The sequence below is a fragment of the Mya arenaria genome, chromosome 14, assembly GCF_026914265.1.
Source record: "Mya arenaria isolate MELC-2E11 chromosome 14, ASM2691426v1".
Classification (NCBI taxonomy): domain Eukaryota; kingdom Metazoa; phylum Mollusca; class Bivalvia; order Myida; family Myidae; genus Mya; species Mya arenaria.
Window position 1 is genome coordinate 61,754,728 of NC_069135.1, and position 19,905 is coordinate 61,774,632.

General features: G+C 36.3%; 2 protein-coding genes across 2 annotated transcripts; both read right to left on the reverse strand.

Moving 5' to 3' along the window:
• Positions 1–1,173: 1,173 nt before the first annotated feature.
• On the reverse strand, positions 1,174–16,504 carry LOC128216357 (uncharacterized). Its single transcript, XM_052922915.1, has 5 exons — positions 16,453–16,504; positions 10,142–11,129; positions 7,394–7,481; positions 5,700–5,926; positions 1,174–1,520 (listed from the first exon to the last, which is right to left on the reverse strand). The coding sequence occupies exons 2-5, from the start codon at positions 11,115–11,117 to the stop codon at positions 1,174–1,176; spliced, it is 1,638 nt and encodes a 545-aa protein (XP_052778875.1). The 5' UTR covers positions 11,118–11,129; positions 16,453–16,504.
• Positions 13,796–14,716, reverse strand: LOC128216358 (protein GVQW3-like). The gene is made up of 2 exons (XM_052922916.1): positions 14,364–14,716; positions 13,796–14,057 (listed from the first exon to the last, which is right to left on the reverse strand). The coding sequence occupies exons 1-2, from the start codon at positions 14,714–14,716 to the stop codon at positions 13,796–13,798; spliced, it is 615 nt and encodes a 204-aa protein (XP_052778876.1).
• Positions 16,505–19,905: the final 3,401 nt, after the last annotated feature.

The following is a 19,905-nucleotide window of genomic DNA, read 5'->3' on the forward strand; positions in this document are numbered from 1 at the left end:
GGATTTATCACTACCAAACGTCATAACATTGATTTCCTCTTTTCCTTCTTGTTTTAGGTTTAATTTTCGAGCTAAAGCCTCCGAAACATATGACCTCTGAGAACCAGAGTCTAAGAGCATTCTCACAACTCTGTGTCTGTCACTTTTTGCACCTTAAACTTCCGTTTTCGCCGTTTGCATTTCTCCTGAAGAGACAAGAACGTTTTCCTCTGGAATATCACTTTTTTGTGTCATTGGCAACTCTTCCGTTAAATGAACACTAGATTCAGAACTCTTGAAGCGCTTTGGACATAGACTTCTATGGTGGCTGTTTCTCTCCCCACAATAGACACACACTTTGTTCTTCTTACACTCTGCTGTTTTATGTCCAACCTTTAAGCATCTAAAACAACTCTCCTTAAGCACTTGTTTACGCGCACTGAGTGTCCGGTACTGTAGACACTCGTCACTCCAGTGATGTTTTGCGCAGTATCTACACATTTCCGAGTAATCTTTACTTGGTTTTGATTGCTGCGGCGTTAGTTTCTTTGTATTTGCAACCAAAGCCTCAGCCGAATTTATTGCTTTATAACCATAGTTTGATTTATTTGGTATTCGATCACTCACCGAACCACAATACAGCGATTTATTTTGTGGTATCTTTGGTTTTGTATCAAACTGCCGTTTGTCTGACTTTTCTCGTGCAGCTATATATTCCCTCAGTCTATTCCTTAATGTAGTTATTGTCCATTTTCTTTCAGCACCATTTAACATTTCTAATTGAAGAAGCACATCTTAAGGAAGTTTTGCTCGTATCATCGATATGAATACGTCCTGATTTATGTTCTGTTCTAGAACCTCAAGGCTCCTTAGATGACTCTCAACATTATCCAAGAAATTCCTTAAACTGGAAACATTGTTATTTGCACTGTGTAAATTTATCAATTTATTGTAATGTAAGTCAATCACTTGTTGAGTCTTACCGAATCTCTCTTTCAGTACTTCAATCGCTACCTCATAGTTCTTGTTTGATAACGCTAATCCGGCTATAGCACCTCGCGCTTCACTATAGAGCTTGCTTTTGAGATAATTAAATTTATCCACTTTTGATAATTGATCATTCTTATGCACTGTACATTCGTACGAATCCCAAAATTCTATCCAACGTAATCTATCACCACCGAAGGAAATCATCTAAAGTTTTGGGAGTCTAACTGAAGTTGACGCTTTCTTTTGGGACTCTTTTTGTTCTTTTTTTTGTAGTTCAAGAAACTCTTGTTGTTGTTTAACTTGAGCATGAGCAATATTTTGAAGTTCATGCTGTAACTGTACAAACGGACTTAATTCATCCTTTTCTTTCTTAATATCCACATCCTGTTCTTTCTTAGAAATGAGTTTAGCCTTATACTCTTTCAAATCGAGTAAAGCCGATATGGCTTCATCACACAGGCTACAGTCCTCATCAATAATTGCACTGACGAACTCTGTTTCACTATCATCAAGAGCACTTGCTAATTTTCCAGATTGAATTTCTAACTTTTCTGAATAGGTTTTTAGTTTCTCTAGACACTTACTTGTCTTCGAAAGCACATCATCTATGTTACTTGTATCTAAGTTACACTTTATTAACAAAACACTTTTGTCAATTTCGGTCTCTAAGGTATTTCTGTACCTCGTTCTAACTCCCTTTAAATACGAAATCCCAGCCATTTTGTTTAATTTATTTCCTTATTGCTTTATTCCTTATTCACTGACAAACTTATTAATGTCTAATTCGCTTAGCACTGAAAATTCCAGCTGCATAACTTCATCACTACACAATTTTAATCCATCTTATTTGCACTCAAATTACATTTAATTACTTATTATTCCACCTGCACACTTATTCATTATGTCCGGTTAATAGTCCCGGGTTCCGGCACCATCAATGTGGCGAAGTTTAATTGAGTTATTGCCCCCTGAGATTTAATTGCCACATTGGGGTTTGGTTTTGAATGTTCTCACAAGAAACAACACAATTTAATTTTTACAGTTTTTAATTTGTTTCAAATTTAATATAGTTTTCTTAAATGATTTCCTAAATAATACACAATAAATCGTTTATCACTGACGTTTTTAATAATCCATTGTCCAAAATGAAAAACTTCTTTTATAGCACTCTAAAACCGTTCCTTATATACCTTTCTATCCCGCCACTCGGGCACGACACGCCCGAGAAAAACGTGCACAATCCGAAAGGATTATATCCGTCGGATATATATATATATATATATATATATATATATATATATATATATATATATATATATATATATATATATATATATATATATATATATATCATAGTATTGAAGAATAAACCAAATGAACTTCAGGTAGAGAGCAAAAATATTTTTTTCACCTGAAGGTCACCTTGACCTTTGACCTACTAATTTATTTAGCAGAAAATTAGTGTGACATATAGAATGATGAATGATCCGACAGACTGACGGACAGGGAAAAAGCAATATGTTAATTGGGTACACATAATAATTTCATTCTTTAGGTGCATATTTAGGTACACGAGTTCAATAAACTTTTTTCTGCATGCCGTTAAAACGCTTACAGGTTAATTATTATGGAATGGTTTTCCGTTGCCGGGCTGAACCTTTGTCAAGCAAGGAGGGATTTAAAAAAACATGGCACATGCTTTGGGTACATAAAGTTGACGTATCACGTGCATGACACACATATACATGTCATCTTTTTATAACGAACACATGTGCTGAGTAATTGTAAAATCCCTCCCTCCATGACTAAGTTACAGCCTGAACACGGAAGATCAAAACTTAAAGCGAAAGCGAAAATTATATGTAACAGTTAGATATATTTATATATAAATAGAAGTCATAACGACATACACAAGAAATTGAGTTACGGTCTTTAACTGTTCAGCCAGGGCATTGTTTTGGCTGCTGAGATGCTGATAGATACTGCTGTTGTTCTGCCCTGCAATGTAAAACTGGCTTTTGTTTCTCAGGCTTAGGCCTGCTGACTTAAAGCTCTTCTCTGATGCTACAAAATAACAAGAAGGTCAAGATGACCCTATATTGCTAACCTGAGTGATAATGAAAGAGCAATAAATTTCAGGTGACTACAGTGATCTGGTGAGCTAAAAACCTAAGACCCCCGGGGCGGGACAAGCTTTGACGCCAGGGGCATAATTTGAACTTTTGGTAAGGAACCTCTACATGATGCTGGGCCATGGGGTTTCCGGCAAAAAAAATTCAAAGGGAGATTTTACCTGTTAAATGTACTAACTCTTCAAACCGGAGTTGTCTCGCTTACTTAACCCTTTTGCACATAGACAAGTGGCCAGATTACACCTCCCAGTCAATAGCCATCTTACTGATAAGCAGTCCTTATCTGTATAGGTACTTTTCAGGATATTCGAAAATGAGCAAATGAATACAGCGGTATGACCTTAAAATCAATATTACTCCAAATAATTGTTTCCAAATCTTTTTTATGTGAATACATTTTTTATAGGTAATTAAATTATCTAATAAATGGTGTCAATGATGAAATATAAAATTATTTTATTTCATCTGTGAATGCATTTCCAAGATGGAATTGTTACATTTCTTTGAAATGTCATAATTGCATTAAATCAAAGGGTAATAATATGCTGGGATCGATCTAAATTGTATTACCCCTATCATAAAAAAGACCCATCTGGATTAAAAAGCCGACAATTGATGTTCTTGTGTATAATACACGGAAATGTGGCAGGAATATCCGGTGTCATCCAGCTGAGAGATCCAGCCCAGAGCGTCTGTTTAACTTTATTACCCCCTCATAAAATTCTTTACAAAAAGAAAGCCGATAAATGTTTTCCAAGTAATGAAAAAAAAAGAGCTAAATCATCAAACGCTTGCACAAATGTTGTTTACTTGACCTATTTTACGACCGGAACCATGCTGGCCATCGATTAGCTCAGCAGAAAATTTACTCATCATTTTCTCAGCTACTTATTGTTTCTATTGTTTGTAACACAAAATAATATCTTCAAATAATTATTATCTTTATTAATTTCAATGGTAAATTAAACTGACATAATATATTCAATGATTTACGCATCAATGTTTTGGGGGAAATTCCATACTGTACAGTATTGCCATTCCTCGAGGTTTTATTGCGTCACAGTAGGATCTCACACCTGTGATTGGCAATATAAATAATAACCTTTAAGTTTTAGCAGACGACATTTTCGAGGGAAAATCAATACACAAAAGGTTAATATTTAGCTTTATAAACATCCGGGATATTGTTTACAAAAAGAAAGATGCAATATTGAAGTATTGAAATGACCCTATTGAAATATGCGGGAGATGCGTTTACATCCAGTAGTGTTTAGGGTCGGCCAGATGCGTTTACATCTGCTAATGAGCTATGTCGGCCTATCTCGTTTACATGCGCTAAAGGGTTAAACTGCATCTTGCTACATATCATATTATAGAATAAAGTCATATATTGAAAACTAGCCCCGTCACCTGTCGGCAGAGTTTTAAACGAACCAACATGACTTGAAGGAATTTGATAAAGGGCCACCTTAGGAACATTGTTAAAACAAGAAAACAGTCATGTAACACTGAGAAGTCACCGTGTGACAAGGTGGCATTGTTTGTGAATAAGTTCAAAGTTTGAAGTTTAGATCTTCAATGATTGTAGAACAATAAAGTAATGATATAATAATAATAATAATAATAATAATAATAATAATAATAATAATAATAATAATAATAATAATAGTAATATAATGATAATAATAATAATAATAATTTTGATATAAGTGTCACCTACACAATATTTCTGTGATTTTTGTTTTTGAAATAGTGCCATTGCTCTCTGAAGAGAAGATTTTCAAAGTTGTCCATATAGACGTATAGCGAAAAATAGCACTGTTGTTGGCGTCAATGTTTTTTATGAATCACATTGGGGTGAAGCAATTTGATATATGGTCACCTCAGGAACACATGGGGTGTAGGAATTTGACAGAGTGTAAAATTAGAAATAATTTCTGTGACATTATTTTGAAATCGGGCGAATAGTTTCTGAACAGAATAAATTCAAAGTTGTCCATATATATACATACAGTGAAAGGAAGCCCCGCACCCTGGCGGCCAAGATTTTACATGAATCAACTTTGGGTGAAGAAATTGATAAAGGGCCACCTTACAAACATTTCAGAGAATGTATTTTCAAATTTGGCCAGTGGATTCTGAGGAGGAGATTTTCTCTCATAAAGACACATTTTTTTACAAATCAACATGTGGTGAATGAATTTGATACAGTCATTGTCGCCTAAGAAACATTTCCGTGAAATTATTTTTGAAATCGGGCTAGCAGTTTCAGAGGAGTATTCCTTTCGGTTTCAATGGCAACGGAGCTCTGCTTGAAACTACATTTATTGAAGGAATCTGGAAGAGGACCACCCTATGAACATACCTATAGAGTTTGGTTGAAATCGTATCAGTGGTTAAGGAGAAGAAGTTGTTTAAAGGAAAATGTAAACGACGGACTGTGATGGACAATAACCCTAAAACAATAGCTCGAGATCACGCTGAGCACTTTGTGCTTAGGTTAGCTTAAAATATTTTCTTCATGAAAAATGGATTCCTATACATACACTATTGATACAAATCATTTTAGTATTTTTTTTTTGTTCACAAACCACTTACTGGATTTATCTGGTTCCTGCAATGGCATGAAATCTCCCTTGGTAAAGATCATTTTCCTGGTGTTACCCTGATGATCATCGATCATATATAACTTCCCTTCCTCAAACTGCCCTCCGCCCTCCAACACTACATTGTTCTTCTCTATCCTGGAGGAGAGGGGGCTGGTCAATGTCTGGTTCTGATTGGTCGATAGAAAAGACTTCTGCCGTAGCTCAATTATGGTTCCCCTGTCATACAGAACAAACATAAATATCTAATATCACAGTGATGAATGCCACATCCAGTTCAATTGATTATGCAAGGTCCTTAACGGGCCACTCCAAATTCCCCCCGTACGTTTTACTATTTAATGTACGTGCATTAAGCGGCCGACTGTCTAACACAGCTGCGGCCTTATAAACACTAATAAGCGGCCACTAATCCCTTGTCACTGACACTTCCGCTTATAAATTTTGCCAATACACAGCTTATATTGCGTATAGAAGTTTACGGAAAAGAATAACGGCCTCGGGTATCTCCGTCATCCAATGAAAATGAATATTGCATCACACGATTGCCATGCGTGTTTACTTATCAAGAAATCATGTTTATAACACGTCTGTGAATGTTTTGATCAGAATTGACACAATAAATTACACAATTAATAAGATTATTAAATAATTACGAAGTTAATTATTAAATACTGACACAAAAACCCGATAATTATGAATTCACAGTTTGCATTGTCATTCAAAGACGTGAAACAGGTACGATTTTTTTATTCACTTCAATATTATTTTTAAAGTGTGCGGATTTATATTTCTACGGACGGATATTTACAATGCACTGTTCTTGATATTTTTTTAACTAATTGATTATGGCTGAAAATAACACTAATCGAAAGTGTTTGACTCTAAAAGAACGTGTGGAGTGTATAAAGTTATTAGAAAACGGCCGTAGTGCAAGAAGTGTTCCCAAGGAATTTAAATGTGGAAGGACTCAAATCAATTTCTTACTTAAGCATAAACGTGAAGATACATACTCCATCCTTGAATAAAGCTAAAGTGGCCGAAATGTCAAACCTGGATTAAGTGGCCACCTGTCTTAAGCAGCCATTTTAATCATTTCCCAAGGGTGGCCACTTAATACAGGTTTAAATATATATGTATATATATATGTCTATCATAGTAATGAATAATAAACCAAAGGAACTTCAGTTGGTGAGCAAAAATATTTTTTTCACCTAAAGGTCACCTTGACCTTTGACCTTCTAATTTATTTAGCAGAAACTTAGTGACATATAGAATGATGAATGATCCGACAGACGTTAATTGGGTACACATAATAATTACATTCTTTAGGTACATTTTTAGGTACACGAGTTCAATAAACTTTTTTCTGCATGCCGTTAAAACGCTTACAGGTTAATCATTATGGAATGGTTTTCCGTTGCCGGGCTGAACCTTTGTCAAGCAAGGAGTGATTTAAAAAAAACATGGCACATGCTTTGGGTACATAATGTTGACGTATCACGTGCATGACACACATACAAGTCATCTATTTATAACGAACACATGTGCTGAGTAATTGTAAAATCCCTCTCTCCATGACTAAGTTACAGCCTGAACACGGAAGATCAAAACTTAAAACGAAAGCGAAAATTATATGTAACAGTTAGATATATTTATATATAAATAGAAGTCATAACGACATACATAAGAAATTGAGTTACGGTCTTTAACTGTAGGGCCAGGGCATTGTTTTGGCTGCTGAGATGCTGATAGATACTGCTGTTGTTCTGCCCTGCAATGTAAAACTGGCTTTTGTTTCTCAGGCTATGGCCTGCTGACTTAAAGCTCTTCTCTGATGCTACAAAATAACAAGCAGGCCAAGATGACCCTATATTGCTAACCTGAGTTATAATGAAAGGGCAATAAATTTCAGGTGACTACAGTGATCTGGCCAGTTTTCGACTGGTCCAAGGTATAATGCCTATATACATTCTGAATAAATGTGGTGATAATTAAACAAATGCTTGTAAAGTTATTTAACGGACAAGATCAATTTTAGGTAATTTCTTTAATTAAAGCCCCTGGCAACCATGTTTCTTTATGAATGAACATGGGGTGAAAGAATTCTACAGAGGGTAACCTTAGGAACATTTCTGTGACATTTTAATGTTTCCACATACATATAGTGAAAAGAAGCCCCGCCTCTGGCAGCCATGTCTTTTTATGAATTAACGTAAGGTGAACGAATTGGTCAACTAAGGAACAATTTTCTGTGGAATTATTTTAAAATCGGGCCAGTATATTCTGAGGGGAAGATTTTCAAATTTTCCATACAAAAAATGTTGCACATGGACGAATGGACGACGGACAATCACAATGGTTGAGCACATAAGCTGAGCACTAGCTCAGGTGAGCTAAAAACCTAAGACCCCCGGGGCGGGACAAGCTTTGACGCCAGGGGCATAATTTGAACTTTTGGTAATGAACCTCTACATGGTGCTGGGCTATGGGGTTTCCGGCAAAAAAAATCAGAGGGAGATTTTGCCTGTTAAATGTACTGACTCTTCACACCGGAGTTGTCTCGCTTACTTAAACTGCATCTTGCTACATATCATATTATAGAATTAAGTCATATAGTGAAAACTAGCCCCGTCACCTGTCGGCAGAGTTTTAAACGAACCAACATGACTTGAAGGAATTTGATAAAGGGCCACCTTAGAAAGTATTTTGAAATCCGGCCAGTAGATTCTGAGGGGAAGAATTTTTTTTCCCCATGTAGACATATACATGTATAGTGAAAGTAGCTCCGCCCCGTGGCGGCCATGTTTTTTCACGAATCAACATGGGGTGAATGAGCTTGATACAGGAATTCTGAAATCAAACCAGCAGTTTCTGAGAAAAATATTTTCATAGTTTTTCCTTTTGGTTGTCATGGCAAAGAGAGTTCTGCAGGAATCAACTTTTATTCAAGGAATCCGGAAGAGGAACACCCAAGGTACATGCCTGGAAGTTTTGTTGATATTGTCCCAGTGGTTTACGAGGAGAAACTATTTGAAGGCAAATATTGATACCAGATAGACGGCTGACGACGGACAATCACCCTATCACAATAGCTCACGCTGAGCACAAACGCTGAGCACAAGTGCTCATGTGAGATAGAAATGCCGCTATGAAGCTGAAGATGCATTATTGGAATACAACATGGCAAAAATGTTTCATATTTCTGGTATCATATCAAAACTCGTATCATAATGCTGATTAATATGTCATTTCAAATTCGATGCCCATGTTGCAGGTAAAAATGTATCCTCCTGATTGCAGGGTCACGGTAAATGTCACTGGCATTTCATGACCTGAAAATCAATAGGGGTCACGTACTCGTCACGCAAAACCTCTATGACAAGTTTGAGAACCATTGCTGCAGGCATTGTCAAGTTAGCACTACGACAATCTTTTCACGTTCACGATCATCGTGACCTTGACCTTTGAACCTGATGACCCCCGAATCAACAGGGGTCCTCTCCTTGTCAGGCCCTACCTGAATATTAAGTTTAAAAAAAACATAGGTCTAAGCATTGTCTAGTCATCACTCTAACAAGTTTATCACATTCAAAGTCAGTCACCTTGACCTGATGATCGCAAAAATCTGCTCGTTTCAAGACAAACAATAAAAAAGTTGTCAAAACGTTCAATCTGTGAGAGTGCAGCTTTAAAAACTGTTGTTACTGATTTCAGGTAGATAAGTTGTTTAACACCTCTTCCTCAAGCAATGATCATCATACTTATAATCTGCACTTGAGATAAAGTTCTAGATGGTGTTTAAATGAGTTAAAGGGCAGTTAAACAATTGTTCTTCTTTATATTGCATATAAGACAAAAATATTTTTCGCTCTTCGCTCGCTTATGAAAAATTGGTTGTGGCAAAAATTCGGAGAACAAACATAACTTGTTGCAGTCCAATAAACATGTATACCGGTAAGTAAAAAACAAAACAAAACAACTAACATTATTTCCTATTAGCCTTTTCTCTTTCAAGCTCTTATGGTCATCATTATTTTACTTTTTATGTAAAATAGGTTAAAAGAATGATATGTTACCAAAAATGGACTGTCAGAGATATGCATCGTTTTTGCGTTTATACATGCATGATGGTTTAAGAAAAAAAGGGCTGTTTTTAAAAAGGAATTGGTGTAAAATAATTAATATATATATATTTTGTTAAATTTAATTTTCTGAAATGTAAACGCGGTATATCCATCTAACGATACATTTATTTGGCGTGGCCTTATCACTGTCAATATTTTTTAGCCGCTTTATGTTTATAAATACTTTTGAAAATACATTTGCATTAGACAAAAGTATTAAATTTTCTATATTGTTATTAAATGAAGAGTATAATTGAAACAAACTAATTATACTATATATTAAATATGGAAGTTTCAAGTTAGTCACCTTTCTGTGATGAAACTAGTCTATGTTTGTGTTGTTGCTGCTTCATCTCCTGCTGTCGATGTTGCTGCCATAATGCCGAAGTTGATTTACCCTCTTCCAACCTTCCTATTGCATTTTTAAAAGCTAGCAACTGCTCAGTTGCAGGGTCCCTGTGAAACTTGCACCGGGGAACTTTCCTCTTCCGGTCGACATCTTCCATGGCAGTCTGGAGACCTGCCAGCTCTTTCATAGCTCGCTTTCCTACTACAAACAGATGCATGTTGTTGGCTTCATGTGCTGGTAGCTCAGACTTTAGTTTTTCAGTGTCTGATTTTATGTTTGTGCATTTCGACTTCAGGTCACTTAGCAACATCTTGGATGTTTGTTTCTTCTGATCAATTTCTGCCAAGAGCTCGTTTTCCCTCTTATCCAGGTACTTGTTAATTTCAGTCCTGAATTTGCGAAGCTCATTGATATTGGTAAGGCTTTCCTCTTCAACTGATTTCATACCCGTTTTTATGTCGTGTGAAAGCTTGCTAATGTCAGTGACCATCTGCACAAGACCAGTCTTTATACCGATGTATTCTACATCATATTTGTATCGTTTTGCTGCTTGAGAAATCTTTTCTACTTTACAAGAACGATGAACTTGCTTCTCAGCCAAACAATCTCCACACAGAAGGTCCTCATGATTGGGACAGAAGTATTTTATGAACTCTCTAGCATGGAGTTTACATGTTTCTGTGTACTTCTCATCTTCGCTCTCTGCAACGTGGTTTGGGGAAGGCATATTGCTATTTTCCTGCAGGACGTGAGTTTTGGTTATCTTTTGGTTCCGGTGTACTCGGGCACAGTTAGAACACAGGAACTCCTTGCAGACGGGACAGAAGGCCTCGGGAAGGAATTTATTGCCATCTCCTGCGCATGGCTGGCAGTAGGTGGGGTCAGGAGCCGATCCTGATTCCATGGGTGCCTTTCTGCCTGGAACTGCATCCATCCTTCAGAATGCCTTTAATATTTTAAAATATTTTCAGGTTACAATATGAAACAGACAGTTTTAACGAAGGGTGTTCCTTGTTCTATGTTTTGACAATATTTTTAAATCTAAAGTACTACACATGCTGAAACGAAAATACGTATTTTTTTAGCACAAAATACAAGAAAGGGTTAAATTCAGTCTTTAATGAGGGTCAGTCTCGTTTCGGCTCTAACCTTCCTTAACTGCTTTCCTTGGCCTAAAAACATCAGGAATTTGAGAATGAATTTTAATGGCGTCTGTCTTTGTACTACAAGTGTAGTCAAATCTTCTATCAGAATTATCAGTGTGTGCATACCACGTGATAAATTAGGTCATATATGCTACGCCAGAAGGCAATATTTTGCTTAAAATGAAAACTTTAATCAAAGATATCTTAAAGTACACCATTTTGAATGAAACAAAGGGCAGTCTATGCCGTTTAAAGAGCACGGCCTTCGTTTTATTACCAGAGTTGGATAAGGTGATTAGGTTCATCAAACACTTCGACAAACCTGTTTCCAAAATAATGTTTGGACAGTGTTCCGTCTGAGACGGCCATATTGTGAAAAGGTTTGTCGAAGTGTTTTAAGAAACTACACACTCAATCAATCTCTGGTAAAATACCAAAGGCGGGGCTCTGTAAGCGGCGTAGACTGCGCTATGTTTCCTTTAAAATGGTTTAGAAATAGGAAAGTTATCTTTGTTTAAAGTCTTTATTCGTGGCAAAATATTGCCTTCCGACGTAGCATTTATGACGCAATTTATCACATGGTATACATGTCCACTGATTATAGTCACACAATTTGTTGGCGAAATTTACAAAAACAAAACCCTCAAAATATAGATTTGCGCACATAAGAAAAAACATCAATTTTATTCAATATTATGTTTAACTCATTTGTCTTTTATGATCAAATAAAAAAGGCATTTGATTTGTGTATCATGTAGATAAAAAAAATAAAAGCATTTATAAATGGGATTTTCAATTCATAGCTACGTGGCCACAAATTCCGCACAAAAGCCAAAATATTGCATTGCATGCTGGGATGTTTTCAGCGTATCGCATGACCGTAAAATTCAACAAACGTGCACCATTTTTCAAGGGTATTTTGGTACACTTAAGGAGTAAAGTTAGTAATATTATATAGCTGATAGCAGTCTTCGTCTTAACTGGGTTGCCCAAAGCCCGAGACAAGCAATTACTGTTTCGGACAAGTAAAAATTCCCAGGTGGTTGCCCGAACGGGCAAGTGCATTTTTCCGGAATTTAAATCTCTCAGTTTTCTTAATTTCTTCAGCAACAATTCATAAATCCTGAATGAACGTTCTAAATATTAGCTTTCGTATATTTACGCATGAATTGGTGAAGTCACAGCATTCCAGGTGCTCAGCATTTGTAGTATTCAATTAATAAGCGTCTAAGCGTCTGCCCGACGCTTATTTATTAAATAATAAATTTATAAGCGTCTAAGCCTCTGCCCGAAACTTGGACGCTTATTAATTAAATTCTTCTCTAGTTTGTGTTTTTGTTTTCAATTTGCAGTTATCCTTTAGGGAATAAATGATCACCTCAATTTGATTTTTGTTGGGTTTTTAAAAAATTATTTTGAGCAAGTTAAACTGTTTTTGGGCAAGTGGTTTTCTTCAATTACATGCCCAAAAGGACAAGTACTGAATTTTTTTTTAGGCAGACTGTGATAGCTCATATAGTAAAAAAACAAGAAAACAAGCAATTACGCGGGATGATCCAAAATAAACAGGATTGTTCTCACATAACCAATATGGTTTAATATTTATACATCAACATATACATTAACAAGACGCGGATAGTATCCGCTACAAATACTGACAATTTCATGAAAATAGTACGTATGTTGCGAAAGTTACAGGGCTCTGACGAAGGTCATTAACGCAGACCCGGCACACGCTGGATGCATTGGAATGACGTTAACAGCGTAATCGACGTCATCCTAGTTTTTTTTCAAAATAATCGCCGTCACACTGGATGCACCGTTGGTGGCGATGAATCCATTGGTGGCGGAATATATCTCTATACCACTCAGAGTCATATTGTTTGATAATTTGTGATGTTGCCGTGCGGAGATCTGTCAGCGAATCGAAACAATTTCCTTTTAATTGTGTTTTGATTGCCGGGAAGATGGCAAAATCAAAAGGTGCCAAATCTGGGGAATATGGTGGGTGCGAAATTGTCTCGAATCCAAGGACCCCGATCTCCAAACGTGTCGTCTGTGCAGTATGGGATGATGCATTGTCCATATGCAAAATGAAATTCTCGAGGGGAGTCCCCGGTCTCCTTTTCTGCAATGCGTGCACGAGGTCCCGGCGGAGTACTTGTTCAAGTGAAAAAGACATTACGGCCCGCATATGTGATAATAAGTGTGACAAGAAACGATTCGCTATATGCAACTTACAAAATTACGTTAGATAAAGAGTATGGTATCACATATTTTAAAATAACACATATTTTTTGTTCATTTAAAATAAAAAAGGGGTACATAAATTGCTTAATATGTAGCAATTAAATAGTTTTTACTTCAAACATAAGGAAATATTTGAATTACATAGTGATATTTATATCAAAACTCGAAAATTGAATAACAACTAATTATCAAGTATAAAAAATAATCCTGCCTTGCTTTAGTAATCTGCATTTATGGTCATATGGCTTGGGACGGCGTGGCTATGAATCATCCCGTGCATGTCAGCAAACATGATGAACATGTACTTTCCGCAGCTCTTTGACACCCGGGCCTTCTTGGGAGGTGGGGATCCGCTTCGTTTCCACACGGCCGACTGCGATTTTGTCTCGGGGTCATAAAACCAAAGCCACGTCTCGTCTGTTGTTATAATCCTACTAAGAAAACCGTCTCCCTCCCGCTTATACCTTTGAAGGAAAGTTCTAGAATCATGGACACGGAGTTCTTTTCATGGTCTTTTAACAGGCATGGAACCCAGAGTGCATGAACCTGCAAGCATTATTTTTTTTTTAAATTGAAAAATCATTTGTGAAAATAAAAAAAAACGTGTATTAATTCAATTATTAATTCAATTATTAAGTTATTTAGATCCTTAGACTGGGCAAGTTAGTTTGATAAATTATTTCTGATCTAATTAAAATACGTTTTTTTAACATAAAGATGCTGAATCATTTATGAGCAACTATTTTTAAGAAATAATAGTTTCATATCGTATTATTAATGCACACACCTTCGACATTTGTAGATCCTCAGTAAGTATTCTTTGAATTGTTCCATAGCCAACACCGAACATCTCCGACAACGTCCTGACCTTTAACCCTCGGTCCTTTGCTAATGCGTCAGCGATTGACGTCACCAATGTCGCACCGTATTTCTTTTTTCTTCCTCTACCCTCATCATCTTTAAGGCTCTCTCTGCCGTCGCGGAAACGCTGATGCAATTCAAAAACCAGACTGCGACTGACACCAGTGTTCTTTACACTTGTCGTCTGTATCATCTTGTAGGTTTGTGTCGGCGTTTTCCCTAATTCACTACAAAACTTAATAACTGCCCGAGCTTCAATGCGATCTGATGACGCCATTTCGTACACTCTGATCGTTGTTTCTAGTTTTGAATGATACATTTACTTGTTCGCATATAACGTTCAAATGACGTCAAACTTGCATATGACGTCACAAATACTTCAAATGACGTTTTGGCGGTTTTTCAATATTATCTGAGCTATAGTGTTGGAGGTTATTACAAATGCATTACACATATGTTAACTGTACATTTTACTGCGCCGGTTGCGCGTTACCATGGTATTAAAAGGGGCCGTTTTGAGAAAAGTGCAATACAAACATATTCGGCAATAGCAATCGATAGAAAATACTTAGCAGGTTAAAACGGTATATATATATTGTTACACTTGAAAACTCCGTTTTTTACACAACCTGTCAGCTCTGTCCCAGATTTACAGATATCAAGATACTTGATAAACAATCGACACATGTAAGTGTTTTATGATATCTGAATATGTTTTTTGGGGGGTATGACATACATGTAAATAAATATGTGTGTATGCACCAGTCATTTGTAACCACGCACCACCCCCAGGTCCGGGGAATAGCGGAGAAAAACTGCTGATAAAATCCCTGCCAAATGCCCCCGCACCCCAGGTAAGGCCCTTTCCCCGGTATTTTTGCAAGAAGAAAAAAACACCACATATACACGCACTGCGGGGACACCTGGAAGATAAAAACCAGGCCCATTTGCCGGGCTATCCGGGCTAGAACCACAGGTGCTCGTCACATTGCCTGGATACAGTAATACATACTTATTTCATATTTTCTTATTTTTTTATTTTTTTTTAATTTATTTTTTTAATTATTTCGGTCAAGATAAAAAAAAATAAAATTAAATGACATATATTTACTATTTTGACCAAAATAAATAATAAAAAAAATAAAAAAATGTTTTTATTAAAAATAAAAAATTATGAAAAAAAATGTATTACTGTATCCAGGCAATGTGATGAGCACCTTTGCCTGGAACTGTGGGGGGGGGGGGGGAGCTGGTTACAATAGACTGGTGCATTAATAGTAGGCAATAACAGTATTGTAGAAATTTGAATTTATAACAGAGATAATTTCAAAATTGTGGCTGCGAGGATACTCTGCGCAAAGACCGTTTGGTACTTTTTCTGGGATGGTGGACGTCTCGAGTCGTCCATAGTAAAAAAATTGTCAAAATACTTGTTGAAGGACATTTAGGTGGATAAATGACAATTTGAACACAAAATTATTTAAACTGATGCAAATTAACGCTATAAAGATTAATATGTGTTGGCTATTTACAGATCCTCTTGAAATCCCATCAAACAACACTGAGGACTATGGAAGCTTCTTAGGTACACAGTGATTTGGAGGGAATGAGCTGAATTTTGACCTTTACAAAATTTAGTGACATTTTACCTAAAATAACCTAAAATATTTATTTTTTTCTTCAGATTCATCAAAGGGGTCACTCATACCAACTATCTAGCATAAATAACTATGAATTAAGGCACATAGACAATTCGAGATTTTCTGACTTTGTAAAAGTGCCGTAATTCAAATATATTTTAGGTTATTTTAGGTAAAATGTCACTAAATTTTGTAAAGGTCAAAATTCAGCTCGTTCCCTCCAAATCACTGTGCTTAGGTACGGACCTTATTGGGTACGATCGACACAGCTATAACGAACTTTGACGATGTAGCATTTACCTCAGAAGTAAACCCATCATATAAAATAGAATACAAAACTTAAAATAATACACATACACGTAAAGATACTTACAACGTGGGGGCTACAAAGATGTGCCTAGGACAACAAAAACGAGCTAATCAAGTAAGTACTATCTGGGTTACAGAATATCCGTTTACGAACAACCATTACATTAAATAAAACATACAGGAAAGAGTTATGCATCCTGAATAAGGGTTAAAGTGGGAAGGGGAATAAAATACAGAAAAAAAATAAAGTAAAAATTTGCAACATAGAAAATATAATATATGTCATGATTAAACATCTATAATGCGTTTCAAATACTGCAGAACCAAGGAAATAAAAATGCTTTTCCTTTTAATGTTTACCAAATTGGCTAAAATTGTCAAACATTATATCTTGCTTCATGTGACACTACAGTTTCTTCGTTAAACACAACGATTTTGAACATTTCCCAAGAATTTTAAATTTATATAAATATAAAGCCTCCATTTTGAATTTAAAGAATCTTAAAATATCAACAGACCCATTCCCAAATATATATTTCCTTCAAATTCCATTGAAAAAATATGAAAAATAGCATGATCATATTTACCCACAAGGGGCTAGTTCCATTGGCCTGATAACCTTAATGACCACGCACCCTGCCCCTCAGTAGTCTCAAAACATTCAACAAATGACTGAATGTGTAAAAACTTCTCAATGATACAATGGGAACTATGTACAGGGATATGCAATCACACCCAATACATATTATGCGTATTTATAATCAATCATTTTGTGTTTTAAGGGCTGCAAAAATGTTGGGGGTGGTGTAATGTTGTCAGTGTAATGTATATAACAGACCCAAAACAGGATGGTTTAAAATAGCATTATTACATTCATACAGATACGCATACGATTTTGAATCCAATCAATAACTGAACTATAAACATACATGCAACTGTTAGCCAGAGGCGGGCATAATACACAGAGGCGGGTTTATCAATACTGGGCTCTGATTGGCCACTACATCCTTCCTTTACACGGATTTGATTTAACTTATATGCAAAAAAAATCAAAAAAAAATCATATAAACATATTTTCCTGAATTATTCAGAAAACATTTTATTATTTAATTTTAACATAAACTATCATTTTCTTAAATATTATTGCAATAATCAAATCATTTGCAACCATGTATCAAATAAACAAGATTATTGTCTGTCTATAAATTTACCTCTGACCCTTTTTCCTCGCAAATTTAGAAAATGTCAGGTAATAAAACTCTCACTGTCTAATAGCACACACATTATATAGATCATTAAGAACAAGCATTAAATTCGAATGTTAGAAATCCGGCTTGTGCCTATAGCATTAAGATGATATCATGTAAATGGTTTGACCGGGAAGAGATTTGCCCAGCAAATGTCTGTTTAATTATCATTATGCGGATGTAAATCAGTTTCGGATCTTTGCAATGTTCTGGTCAATCGGACGCTCCCAGAATTTTGAGGTTCATTAATATTACTCCATGGAATTGGTTAACACACTTCACGAATTAAGTTTATTAACATTTTGCATGTGAATAGTTTTTTTTCTTGTTATTTTTTAATAAGTTTTATTATGACCTATTGGTTTCAAACACCTTTTCTATTATTATTTTTAAATCCAGCACCATTAACACACTATTATCATCATCAAGAAACTCATTTATACTATGCGGGCATTAGTATGGCCTGGATAAAAAATATCTCACAATTAACACTCATTCAATCACGATAACGTATCGGCTAATGACGACGTCTGTTTGATCGACGTTATTTGTTTTCGTTGTTATGCTGCTCACGCAGCCCTGAAAGCTGTTTATATTGTTGGCTGTGTGTTGGCGGTACAGGTACCAACTTAAAGTGTGCGGCATCGCGTGTCATTTCACGGTCACCATAGCTTACTGTGACCATGGATTCCTTTCGTCTGACGACGCATCCCCATTTATGAGTGAATGGCGTTGTCAATTTATTTTGTTTCGGTTGTTAAACAAAGACCGGATCGCCTGGCTGTTATATACACGGTTTTGCCTTCCGTTTCTTATCGGCATACTTTTTGTTCTTTTGCTTTGATTTAGTGTCCCTTTTGCGTACATATATATATCATTTCTCGGCACGGTAAATGTTGGAAGTTTTGTCTTTATTTTGCGATTGAATATTATTTCAGATGGCGAACGTCCTGTGCTTGGATGTGGGGTTGATCTGTTATTCATTAGAAAATAGTAAGTTCAGATTTAAAGTTCTTTTCAGACGCTGTCGCAGTTTCCATTGTTTTTACTGGTGGCTTCATAAATGCTCCTACCAATCCGTTGGCTTGTGTGGCTAGTTGGGTTATCTTCCGGTGTTTGAACCCGATACCGCTCGCAAATTGCGTAAATTCATGGCCATTGAACGGCGTTCCGTTGTCGTATTTGACCACACTTGGAATTGAGAACATTCCGAAATTCTTTCAAGGTGCGATATGACATTTTGTGCAGTCAGGCTTGTTAGTCCTTCAACTAATGGGTATCTACTGTAGTCACAGATAACTACCATAAAATATTCTCCTGTGGGAAACGGCCCACAAAAATCAACTGACACTTCATCCCACGGTTTCTTTGGTAATGGGCTTGGCTTGATGGGTTCTGCCGTCGTTTGTGGTGATGCAGTCATGCATGGTATGCAATTCTTGCATTGCTCGTCGACTAATTTGTCCAGATAGGGGAACCAGCAGGTTTCTCGTAAGACCGCTTTTGTTCTGTTTCTCTCTTGGTGACCCTCGTGTGCTAGGTTAATAACTTTCGATTGCAGGCTGTTTGGGATGCACAGCTTGATTCCTTGTAGGAGAACGTTTCCATGCTCTGTTGACAGGACGGTCAATTCGTCTGCAAGCTGCTGATAACAGATATTGCTGCCATCACCGGCGCATGTTTGCTTAATACACGTGTTGTTTTGAAGCGCGGAAATTATGCATGTCAGCAAACAATCTTGGGCTGTGGCACTTGCCACGTATTGGAGATTTAATAGGCCTCTCTCAAATTATATGCTTACCTTGCATTCCATAACCAGAGCGAGGCTAGCTAAACAAGAATCTAAACACAATGGCTGACCACCTGATAAGCCCAAGCACGAAGCAACTCAGTGCAAAATCTGCTTTACATTGCTGTGTACCTTTATGTAACTCAGATTCTAGGTATGATAATAACATACACTTCCATAAAGTACCTAAATATTCAATTATGAAAAAGAAATGGATTGTGAAAATAAGACGAGATGAAGGAGAACATTTCAAGGTAAATTCAATTTGTTTTCTATTAAACTAAGGCTATTTGTCTGACAATGTAATGAAAACATTTGCTATAAGACACATGTTCATAGGCTGAATTGCTTTAAAAAAGTAACACTTAAGCATGTCATTTCAAAATAAATATTAGTAATAAACAATCAAAAAGAAACATAAACAATGCTTAGCAATAAAGTTTAGTGGGTCAGTGCAGACACTTAGCAATACCGTATTTAT

Coding starts and splice junctions, on each gene's coding strand:
- LOC128216357 (XM_052922915.1), bottom strand. CDS start 11,117: ATGGATGCAGTTCCAGGCAGAAAGGCACCCATGGAATCAGGATCGGCT. Junction 5,927..7,393: donor ACCGTAACTCAATTTCTTAT/GTATGTCGTTAT, acceptor TCTGTATGACAG/GGGAACCATAATTGAGCTAC. Junction 1,521..5,699: donor GCAGGAACCAGATAAATCCA/GTAAGTGGTTTG, acceptor AAACCTATTCAG/AAAAGTTAGAAATTCAATCT.
- LOC128216358 (XM_052922916.1), bottom strand. CDS start 14,716: ATGGCGTCATCAGATCGCATTGAAGCTCGGGCAGTTATTAAGTTTTGT. Junction 14,058..14,363: donor GATCTACAAATGTCGAAGGT/GTGTGCATTAAT, acceptor CCATGATTCTAG/AACTTTCCTTCAAAGGTATA.